Source organism: Gracilinanus agilis, chromosome 5 (assembly GCF_016433145.1).
Source record: "Gracilinanus agilis isolate LMUSP501 chromosome 5, AgileGrace, whole genome shotgun sequence".
Lineage (NCBI taxonomy): Eukaryota > Metazoa > Chordata > Mammalia > Didelphimorphia > Didelphidae > Gracilinanus > Gracilinanus agilis.
This window is the reverse complement of record NC_058134.1, coordinates 258,204,291-258,216,323: the sequence shown is the minus strand read 5'-3', so window position 1 is coordinate 258,216,323 and position 12,033 is coordinate 258,204,291. Positions and strand designations below refer to the sequence as shown.

Sequence of the window (12,033 nt, the reverse complement as noted above, 5' to 3'; positions counted from 1 at the left end):
CGGCTCCCTCCATCTTTAAAGAGCTGCGACACAAAGCTGGGCCGCAGGCCAAGAGACACCATCACTTGCCATCGCTGAAGAGGTCCGGGTTAAAGGAAGCCCATTTTCTGACCAACTCCCCGGAGACTCACGCCAGGAACATACGTACCCAGACTGGCGGCCACCTCATCCAGGGATATTGTTGTTTTCTCGGTGCACAAGGGGTAACTTGGATAGCGAGCCAGAAACTTTTGGCACAGGAGCCCTAAACTCTTCTGCTTTCTGCTTGGCCGCTGCTTTTCAAATTCATCCACAGTGCCACATCCGACGGCGTCAAACTACGGTGGGTGATGGGGAGAGGAGGACAGAAGAGGGAAATAACCCATTAAAATATAAGAAGGGGAACCTGAGGGGTAACAGGAATCTACAAGGAACAAAGAAAATCAGAACGTTTTCCAGCAGCAATAGTTTTCTTTTTCTAACCCTTCCTTTAAAAACAAAACACCCTTCAACTTTCCATCATAGAATCAGTAATAAGCATTGGTTCTAAGGCAGAAGAGCAGTAAGGGTAGGCAATGGGGGTCAAGTGACTTGCCCAGGGTCACACAGCTGGGAAGTGTCTGAGGCCAGATTTGAACCCAGGACCTCCTGTCATTAGGCCTGGCTCTCCATCCACGGAGCTACCCAGCTGCCCCCTGATGCATTCTTTTTAAAACCCCTGTATCTTAGAGTTGACACAAAGTATCAGTTCTAAGGCAGAAGAGGGATCGGGGCTGGGCAACAGGAGTTAAAGGACCTGCCCAGGAAGCGTCTGAGGACACATTTGAACCCAGGACCTCTGTCTCTGGGCCTGGCTGCTCTCAAGCCACAGAGCTACCCAGTGGCCCCTAGGTGATATAGTCTTAACCGAACAACAAACAGAAATGCTTAGAGGACAAAATTTAATTTAATTTAATTCTATGAAAAGTAATTTATTTATATTTAATCATATGAAACTTAATTCAATTCTATGAGTCTTAAAAGCATCTCTACAGATAAAATGAGTAAGATGGAAAGCAGTTAAGTGGGGAGGAAAGTCTTTGTTAGCAAATTTTTCTCATAAGGATTTCATATCTGAGACACACAAAAAATTAACAGCTATAAGCATATATACGTAAATATGACCAAAGGTCATTCCTCCAGGGATAGTCAAGGAGATAAACAGTTCTCTGAAGAAGTTCAAACTACTAACTGCAGAGAAGAATGCTGCTGCCACCAGTCACTAAAGAAGCGCAGCAAAGACGACCAAAGATGGCGACGCAGCGGGGGTGTGAATCTGGGGGAGAACAATGACCAGAGAGAGGCCCCCCCACCCCACCCCCAGGACACTTCTAGCAGGGCTTTGTTTTGTGACTGTGAGGATGTGGAAAGAGCGGAGGCGCTCACAGACCGGGGAACGGCCAGACCGGGGAAAGCTGCAGCGACGCCGACAGAAATGAGAGTGCAGTGGGGGAGCCACGAGGCCACGTCCAAGGTGACACGCAAATAACGGAAAGAGGACAAGTGAGTGCTGCAGAACTCTAGCAGACTGGGGGTGACCCTGGGGAAGTCGTTTCCCTCAGAAGTCACCAGGCAACTTGCAATGACTATAGCCGGCAGGCCAGCGGCCTGTCTTCAATGCAGGGAATCTCCTCACTGGCAGCGCCCTCCCTGACGGAAGCACAGCGCTAGGCCGCCACCGCCAAGGGGACGAGGCTAAAATGTTTCATTTGGTAGTGCTGGAACTCCGCAGGATTCGGTATTAGGAGCAGCTACTTGGCTCAGCAGAGAGAACTGCGTCTAAGTCAGGGAGACGCCTCTTCCTAGTTCAAGCCTGGCCTCAGACGCGCAATAGCTGTGGTGATTCTGGGCAGATCACTTCGCCCTGTCTGCCTCAGTTTCTGCATCTGTAAACTGGGCTGGAGAAGGAAATGGCGAACCCTCCAGTATCTTTGCTTGAAACAGGGTTTTGAGGAGTCAGACAGGACTGAACACGACTGATCACCACAAACTGGGGCTGGACTCCAGACGTGTGAGCCTGGGACCAGACGACTTTTAAGCATCGAGGCACACAGTGGAGGCTCAACGCCCCTTATTTCCTTCCTTTCTCCCTCCCTTCCTTCCCCCTTCCCTTCCATCTTGGAGTCAATACTGTGTATTGGCTCTAAGGCAGAAGAGTGGTAAGGGTGGGCAATGGGGGTCAAGTGACTTGCCCAGGGTCACACGGCTGGGAAGTGTCCGAGGCCAGATTTGAACCCAGGACCTCCCGTCTCTAGGCCTGCTCTCTATCCGCTAAGCACCCCAGCCCCCCCTACCTTTCCCATGTGTGCTGAACACTATTAATGTAAGGATTTCCCAGGCCTTCATTTTGAACCAGCTGCCTTTTGCCCTGAAATGTTTTTGCCCAAGAAAGAATGACAAAAGCCAGCATCCTCTCGGAGGAGACCAAACCGAACGTGTCAGGGGAGCTGCCAAACTTGTCCCGGCGTGAGGCGCCGAGCTAAGGGCTTTCATTGTTGTGCAACACCCACTTATCTTCGTGCGCTCCAGAAAGCCCATTTTGCTCTATCTGTTCTAGTGTGAATTGTTCAATGGTCAAATGATCCAATGCTAGAGCTGATAAGCTGTATCTCCATCAAGGAGTCTGGAGAAAAGGCAATGAAAAAGAATCAACTGAGTAATAAACACGAATGCCCACATTTTGCTTCCTGTGGCCTGTAAAATGAAGGTGCTTCCAGCCCAAGCTCTGTGCCTCATATTTACAAGTATGTAAATGGCAGGAACAAGAACAAAATCTGGGTAAATATGTAGAAAAAAGGCCATATCAGGAGATGAGGGGAACCCCTCCCTCCCTTCCCCGCAGGACTTAGCTGCTGGATCTTGTTGTGTGCATTTTTATATTTTTAACTCCTGCCTTCTGTTCTAGTAACAACTCTAAGACAGAAGGCTAGGCAAATGGGGTTAAGTGACTTGCCTAGGGTCACACAGAGGCCATATTTGAACCCAAGACCTCCCATCTTCAGGCCTGGCTTTCCACTGAGTCACCTAGCTGCTCCTAATAGACACTTTTTGACAGGATCTCCTAGTGAGTAAACTTCCTCCACTGAAATAATTCTACACTTGCTCTACAAGGAACAGTCCCAGATAGGCCTGGGCACTGACAGGTTAAATGACCACACAGCCCTATGGGACAAGAGGCAGGATTTGAATCCAGGATTTCCGCACCCTATTTGCTATGACATTCTATCTCCTGAAATACACACCTTAAAACAACAACAAACTAGGGAAGTTTATAAGTTCAATGCCCAGCATTTAGCATTTTTGTTTGTATGTCTGAATGTTTTTACTGATGGAAAATAAAGTAAGAATTAAGAACAAGAGGAAGCTGGAGGCTCAGTGGATAGAGAGCCAGGTCTGGAGGCAGCAGGTCCTGGTTTCAAATCTTCTTAGCTATGTGACCCCAGGCAAGTCATTTAATCCCCACTGCCTAGCCCTTACTGCTCTTCTGCCCTAGAAGTGATACTTAGTGTGGATTCTAAGACAGAAGATAAAGTTAAAAAAAAAAAAGAACAAAAAATATTCATCATTAAGTCAGTCTTGTCCTTATCTGCGACTCTTGAAAGCAATTTGGTGGGAAATAAAGGGAAACTGATCCCTACTGAGCTTTTTGATTCCTGTCCATTCTGTTTCATTTGTCTCTGTTCTTCCTGGTACACTCATGAGTCAAAGTAATGAAGAGTTCAACACAGGACAAAATCAATTAACTGCAAATAATCTATCATGACTGGAAAAAAATAAAGTGTATTCACTTGGAAGAAAAAAAATCTTCAGGGAAGATGAACTGAAAATACAGCCCCAAGAGCCCGTGTGGAACTGAACATTTTTTAAAAAAATGGATTTTAGGGGGCAGCTGGGTAGCTCAGTGGAGTGAGAGTCAGGCCTAGAGACAGGAGGTCCTAGGTTCAAACCCGGCCTCAGCCACTTCCCAGCTGTGTGACCCTGGGCAAGTCACTTGACCCCCATTGCCCACCCTTACCACTCTTCCACCTATGAGACAATACACCAAAGTACAAGGGTTAAAAAAAAATGGATTTTACAGAATATAAGAGTTTCTTCACACAATAACAGGGTTAAAAATTAGGCCTTAAAAAGTTATCGCTCTTTGGGTTATTCGAGGTAGCATCAGACAGTTTTTTAAAAAGGCATTTTGTGATGAAAAATATTGTTCAAAATGAAGACATTTTTTTTTTCTCTCTCTATGTTTCCACCTGCCAAGTGTCTCAATCTCTCAGGGCCACAGGCAAGACCTGTTTATTGCAGAGGAAAAGCTAGAAGGGGCTTCCTCACCTGGGAGTTCCCTAATCCAGTGAAATCAGTGCCTATTTCCAAAAGAACTCTGCAGAATCCTGATGGGCTGAAGAATACTGATAATGAAAACTTCTTTGTGTAAAGTGTATTTATTCATTTAGTTCTCTACCTCTTGACTGCCCAGGCCTGTATAAAGGCCTACGATGGTAGCCCCATCGCCGGATTCAGACCAGCTACAATTGTGCAGTCTGGGGTAGAGATTAAACGCTTCCTCTGTGCTAGGACTGTGCTAAAAAGTCTAAGTGGATGCCCCAAGGCCCTCATGAAGGGGTTAAAGGACTTGCCCAGGTCCCGGAGCAGCGGAGACACTTAGAGCCAGATCCTTTCCCTACTAAGGTACGACAACGTTTTGAATTCTTTCAGTCTGCCAGCGCTGAGCTGGTTTTCCGCTCTACAGGTCCGTCTGCTCACCGGGCAGCGAGGGGGGTCGCGGGTGAGCTGTTGGGTCTGGAGTGGGAAAGGCCTCGGTGGAAATGAGGCTCAAGCAGCACGTGCCCACCCGAGACGCGGAAGGAGTCAAAAAGGCTGATGATGGCCGTTACCTGTAGCGGGTCTGAGAAAGCGTCGTCCTTGTTTTCGATGGGTCTGAAGAGCTCCTTCTTCTTCTCCCGGTCCCTCATGTCAGGACTGGCCGCACTGATGAGCATCTTCAGGTTAGCCGTCGGGGTCCAGGGCTCTGCCTGAGGCCTGTCGGCGAGCTTCACTGGGGTAATTGGACTTCTTTCGGGGGTGTAGGGCTTTTGCTTCGATAAATCAATCGGTTCGTTTTTCATTGGCGTTTTTGGGGCCATCCTGGATCGATCAACAAATATGTTTTCCTATGACAGAGAGAGATTGGTGAGTGATGACGGGCCATGTGGAGAGACGGTCAGTCAGCCAAGGTCCCCAACAGCACGAGCATGGACACGCCAATAAAAACTGGCCCCTGGCCCAACAGATGGAATAAAAATGAACGAGAGAGGCTAGTGGAAAGGAAGTACTGGGTCAGGTAGGATCGGGCTTGTCCCATCAGCTACTCCTCCTGATACTTATTTAATCTGATTTTCACAAGATTTCCCTCTTGGTGTATTTGCTGTTGACAGAGGCTTAGAACAGGGCCAGGAGGGAGAAGGACATGGACACCGAGCGAATGCGGGTTGAATTAATACAATTTCGGTGGGTCAAATATTTTTTTAAATGTTATTTGTCAGCGTGAGGAAAGCTCTGAAGAGCAGCCGTGATCTCGTACTCCAAGTGTTTGTCCGAGCTAATGAAGCCATTGTTGGTTGAACAGAGCAGAACTCAAGAACTCGCTCATTTCCGGCTCATGTTAATTCTACAGGAAATGGTCCCAGGGGCCTGGATTAACGATGGGCATAGGATTAAAAGGACCTTTTAAACAATGGCCATGTTCTGATTTGCACTGTATTTATCCAGGCATATATTTTATTTACCTTCCCTTTAAGACTTGTAAACTCCTGGAAGACCACATGGTACATAATTATGCACAATTGGGTCACAAATTTGGAGCTGGAAGGTACCCGAGAAGTTAGAGCAGCAAGGGGGAAAAACTTTGGACTCACTGATGATTCACATCCTGCCTCAGACACTTAAGACTAGCTGTGACCCTGGGTAAGTCACTTAACAGCCCGTGCCTCAGTTTCCTAATTTGTAAAATAGAGACAAAAATAACCTCTACCTTTCAGAGTTGTGGGGATCAAAGGAGATAACAGGTGAAATTCTTTGTAAACCTTAAAATGTTATACATTTTATTTGTCTAAGTCCTTTATTTTAAAGGTGAAGAAAATGAGTAAGTAAACTTTCTGAGGGCACAGGAGCCATGAGTGGCAGAGCCAGGATCTGACTCAAACAACACGACAGGGCAGAGGAAGGAGGGTGGGAATTTCTCCGAGAGCGGCACGCTATTATCTCTTGTCTCTGCCCGTGTGCTAACCCAATGAAGTCAAATAGGAATGATCTGGTAGGCGCTGCCCAAATATTTTGTTGTTGTTATTGTGGTAAAATAAGACAGAGAAGGCAATGGCAAACCACTCCAGTGTCGTTGCCAAGAAAACCCAGAAGAAGGTCATGAAGAGTCAGGCATGACTGAAATGAATGAACAAAAGTAGGCAATTGCCAACATTCACATCACAGATTTAGAGCTAGAAGAGCTCTTCACCTCCTTGTTGTTTTACACTTGAGGAAAATGAGGTCCAAATAAGTTACGTGACCCACCCAAGGTCACAGGGCTGGCAGAGTTGGGATTTGAACTTAAGTCATGAGACTCCAAATTCAATATTCTTCCTATTGGACCATGTTACACAATGGGGATGAGATCATAAGACCTCTAAATACCATAAAGATGAGGGGGAGGAGTAGAAATGTCAACTGTAATCTGTTTTCCTTAAAAGGAGATCATGGGCGAAAACCTGAGATGCCTGCATGTCTTTTGTATACCTCAAACGAAGGTATTTCAGGAAAGACAGCGGTCCAGTCATGAGACATCATCAGAGGAGAGGCACAGCTCCCTTTGCTGTTTGGGGGAGGCTCGCCAGTGGTCTCTCTGGCCGAGGACCCCCGTGACTGATTGGAGACTGTGGAGGGATGATAACTCACACGCATATGGCGCGTGATGGCTAGCAAACTGTTTTGCTCTAATCATATCTTCCTTTGCCCAAGATGTATTGATATTCCCATTCTATAGATGAGGAAACAGAGGCTTAAAAGGTAAGTGATGTCTGAAGTAAGAAGCCGAGCTAGAATTCCACCAGGAACGTTCTACCCAAGGCTACTGCTCTTTCCATTACGCTACTGTATACTTCGGCTGGATAAACCATGACCTGGAATGCTTCTTAAAAAAGGAGATTCGAGGCCTCTAAGTCTACCCGCATTTTGTTGACTTCAAGTCTCTTTCTTCCTCCTCACCACCAATGCCCTCAAATGAGTCAAAGAAGAAAGCTATGCCCCAGCCCCACGGCCCCCAGTGGAAGCGGCACCAAAGAAGACGCTGGACCGTCTCTTTTGCTGCTGTAGCCTAAGGGGCTCTTCTCCAGAGTCCTACAGCTGGTATGTATCAGAGATAGAATTGGAACTCGGGTCTCTGTGACTTGACATTGGCTCTCTCCTCAACCTTAACCAGACACAAAATACCCGCTGATTCTTCTTCATAATGAGATTCTGGTTTATAGCTAATTATGAACTTATCCCACGAGCTTTCCTTTTTGAGACTAAATAATTCCAACTCATGCGTTTTATTTTCTGGAATATTCCTTACTGTCTGGGGCCGTTTCCCATTAGAAGGTGAGCTCCTCATGGGCAGGGAAAGTCTTTTGCTTCTCTTAGGATCCCTCGGCCTCACAGAGCACAGTTCCCAGCACACAGTAAGCATTTAATGACTCATCAAAATATGAAAGCTCAATCTGACATTTTTATCATGGCCGGATAGAGTGAGGCGTGCCTTCTACGTCTAGTCATCTGGCAAAAAGTCATTGACCAGGAAAGCAAACCAGGACTCATCTACACTCCTTGGAGATTCCCACATCCTTTCCAGGCTCTGAAAATCCAACTGTCTTCATGCAATCCAACTGAGCGAACGTTTATTAAGTGTCTATTATAGACCTTGCCCAGAAGTGGGGATACAAAGACAAAAGCCTGAATGATCTCTGACCTCAAAGAGTTTACATATTTGGTTGGGGGAGGAGGGAGGACAACAATTACAAAGTTAAGTAGATAGAAAAATGTATACAAAGTAATTTCAGTGGGGGGTAATCAGGAAAGGTCTCCAGGAGGAAGATACACTTGAACTGACCCTGGAAGGGAGCTACAGATTCTAAGAGGTGAGGAGGGAGAGGATTCCTGGCAAAGAAAAGAGCTTTGAGGGCGAGGCAAAAAAGGGCAGTGGCAGAATGTGGAATAACACGGATGGGGGTAGCAATTGGGTAGTTTGGCTGAGTGTAGAGTTTGTGAAAGAAACAATCTGGAAAAATAGATTGGAGTCAGATTGTGCTGGGTCTGGAGTCAGGAAGACTTGAGTTCCTATGTGTGAATGTAGGCAACTCACTTAATCTGTCTGCCTCAGCTGTCTGATTTGTAAAATGGGGATATTAGCCCCTAACTCCCAGGGCCACTGTGAGGATCAGATGAGACAATAATTGTAAGGTGCTTAGTTCTTAGTAGGTACTTTAAAGATGCTTGTTTCCTCCCTTCCAAAAGAGTGAACTTTCCATTTTAACTGAGAGCTACCCTGGAGCTACTTAAGTTCTTTGGGAATATAAATTTGGCAGCTGTATAAAGATAAAAGAATTGGAGAAAAGGGAACAGAGGGGACACTTTAGCATCATCTTATTTAAAAATCATTAGAGACTTTGAACTCATTGAAGATATTTCCTCTACATCATTTCTCTCCGATACAACTTGGGTACTGGAAAAAAGATGCTCCTTTAATGAAATACAATTTTGGAGCATTTTCTTCCCTCGAGAGAAGTGTGTGCCCTTAAAAACCACAGACTTGGTTGAGTGCTGGCTCTATGGTGTGTCTGAGATGAGTCACCCCTTCTCTAAACCTTTTTTTTAAATCTGTAAAATGGGGAGAATACTTGTCTTATTTCCCAGGGCTATGAGGTAAATGAGAATAAATATGAAAAGGCACAGGCAACTCTAGAGCCTTATGTAAATATGATGTGCTCTAACTATCTTCCTCTCTTCAAAAAACTATTCAAGAGGCATGAAAAAATGACACTCAAACGGATTCACTCTACCATCTTAATGAATTGCAGTATAATGGCAGGATATAGTTTGCTATTCTTAAGAACCCTACCTATTCCCAAGATCGATAGCTGGAAAGGACTTTAATGAGGAATCCAGTTTAATGCTCTCATTTCATAAACAAGAAAATGGAGACTTCAAAAGGGGAAAAGGGAGTGATTTTGTCTGTTAAGCGCCCAGGCAAAAATCACGGAGAACTAGGATTGGAACCCAGGTCCACCTGGTCCAAATCCAATAGCTCTTCCATGAGCACAAATTTCAAGCTGGAAGAGACCTTGGAGGCTAGCTAGCCCAATTCCCTCATTTTACAAAGAAAGTGAGTTCAAATGTGACCTCAGACACTAGCTATGTGAATTTAGGCAGCTCACTAAATCAGTCTGCTTCAATTCTCTCATCTGTAAAATGGGGATATTAGCACCTAACTCCCAGGGCCATTGTGAGGATCAGATGAGACAATAATTTTAAGGTTTTTAGCTCTTAGTAGGTACTTTGGAGATGCTTGTTTTCTCCCTTCTGGAAAGAGTGAAAATTTCATCTTAACTGAGAGGTACCTGGGAGTCATTGCAGGTCTCTGGGTGGGGATGGGGTGATTGGATTAGCAATTTTGGGAGTATGAATTTGGTAGCTGGTTAAGCAACTGGCCTACAGACTTATTCCTGAGTGATGACTAGGCTGCTACCAGAAGAGAAAGTGCTTATTAGCAATTACTCCTTAAAAACCTAGCAAGTCAGTTTCATTATTATCACTAAATCTAAATATTTGCTCCGAGAAGCTGAGTGACTAAGTGACCACTGTTAAGGAAGTGGCGAAGCCTCGATTAAAATTCTATTTTTTAAAACTTGGTTTAGTACGAAGAGGGGTTAGGTTAGATGACTTCTAAGCTGCTTCTTGGTATAAAAATTCTATGAATGAGGGGTTTTTGCCTTTGCCTAAAATGTGCAGTAATTTATCAACTAATAAGGTAGCATAATTTCTGGCTTATAGCATCTCTGGCTGACCAGAGGCAGGGGAGTCCTGAAATGGATAAAGCACTGGAAGATCTGAGTTTAAATTCAGCCTTAGTTACTTACACTACTGTGATCTTGGGTAGGTCACTTAGGCCTGCCTCAGTTTTTTCATCTATAAATGAGGCTAATAAAACCACCTACCTCCTAAGGGCTGTTGTGAGGATCCAATGAGATACTCTCTGAAAAGTGTCCTGCAAACCTTCCAGAACTGTATAAAGGTGAACTATTAGTGCAGTTACTAATCAGAGGACAGTGCTATTGAGACTGAGGTCCCGAATTCTAGAGGCACACAGGCCCATTAGCTTCCTCTGGTGGACACAGACAACACCATTAAACGTAGACAGTTACTGCATAATAAAAACAGTAATAGCTCACATTCATATAGTGATTTAAAGTTTGCAAAGCACTTTACACATCTCAGTTGGTCCTCACAACAACTCTGAGAGGTAGGTGCTTAGTATTAGCTTCATTTTTCAGCTAAGAAAATCAAGGCTCTGAAAAATTAAGTTACTTCTCCAGAATTACTTCACTTCAGCCAGTACCTGAAGTCACTGGGCCTCAGTTTTCTTATCTGTAAAATGAGGCAATTGGACTAGACTCTATCCTACCCTCCTATTAAAAAACCCAATGATCTGTTATTTGCTGCTTAAATCAGCCTCATATATATTCTTAAATTTTTAACGGTGGTGGAAAAAAGTAAACCTATAGTGGCTGGGATATTTTGCTTTAAAAAATGACTATGATGGCAACTTTTATTGTATTCTGAATATTGAATACAGAAAATTTCTGGGCTTTCTCATTTGCCAGGAATTTACTAATGCTGACCATCAGTTAAGGTATTTTGTTGTTTAGCTGCTTTAGGGCTATCTGCCTCTTCATCACCCCTCCTGGGGTTTCCTTGGCAAAGATATTAGTTTGCCATTTCCTTCTCATTATACAGATGAGGAAACCGAGGCAAACAGGGTTAAGTGACTTGGCCAGGGTCACCTCATCTGAACTCAGGTCTTCCTGATTCTAGGCTCAGTGCTCTATCTTTCAAATAGCCGGCTCCTCAAGTATGAGGTGTAGGAAAAATACTAAAGTTAAGCTGGATTTACTGGAAACACAAGTCATACCATAAGATTATGAACTCCAAGCTGGAAGGGGCCTTAACAGGTCAGTCTAGTCCAACCCCCTCATTTTGTCAGACAGGGAAACTCAGGCTTCGGAAAAGTTAAGTGACTTGCCTAAGGTCACCGGGGGAGGGGGGGTGGTGGTGAATGAAGTGGCCCGCTGGGACCTGCTGAACCCAGAGGTGCTAAAGATTCCGATTATTAGGCTTGGAATATTTTTGCCCACTCACCTTTTGTGCATTTTCTCCATCTTCAATCACAAATTCTAGCCTGGGCTGCCTGGGGCAGATCAGATCTTGTAGTGTTAAACAGTTGACCTCCATCTGTAAGTTGCGATTACACAAGGAAAATAGATTTTTGAGTTTAGGAAAAGAATCATCTTCTTTTGCATGCATTCCTCCATCCAGTCCTGACTCCCTCGAGCACTCCCACGAGAGCCCCCCACCCCCTCAGGTCTGCCCGTGCAAACGTCTAAAGAGCGCTCAAATATCATCGAAAACGCGCGAGGGGAACAAACCTAGAACAACTCGCATCAAAGAAGGAAAAGGCAGTCGCAGACCCCGGGCGGTCAGGGAAATCTGTCAGACAGCCCTGGGGGCTTCCCGGTCAGTTAATTTTGGCGCAAAGTACGGCTGAGGGTCACAACACTTGGGGGGACCTCGGGCGTCTTCCCGGGCTTCTGGAGGAGAGTTCCCCAAGGCTGATCTCTAAGGGGAGTCCCTCACCCCGACATCTCTGGGAGCTTGGGGTCCCGACCTCTTACCCTCTACCCCCACCCGCGGCGCGTTCCCCGCCAGGAGGGAGGG

At 45.4% G+C, this 12,033-nt stretch overlaps 1 protein-coding gene across 1 annotated transcript in view; it reads right to left on the bottom strand.

The window, feature by feature from the left end:
* Positions 1–11,550, bottom strand: part of E2F7 (E2F transcription factor 7) — a 35,252-nt gene extending 23,702 nt beyond the window's left edge. Inside the window, exons 1-3 of the mRNA XM_044678821.1 lie at positions 11,458–11,550; positions 4,908–5,183; positions 149–317 (exon numbers count right to left, since the gene is read on the bottom strand). Of these exons, the coding sequence (XP_044534756.1) occupies positions 149–317; positions 4,908–5,183; positions 11,458–11,550 (538 nt within the window). The remainder of the gene's footprint in view (positions 1–148; positions 318–4,907; positions 5,184–11,457) is intronic.
* Positions 11,551–12,033: the final 483 nt, after the last annotated feature.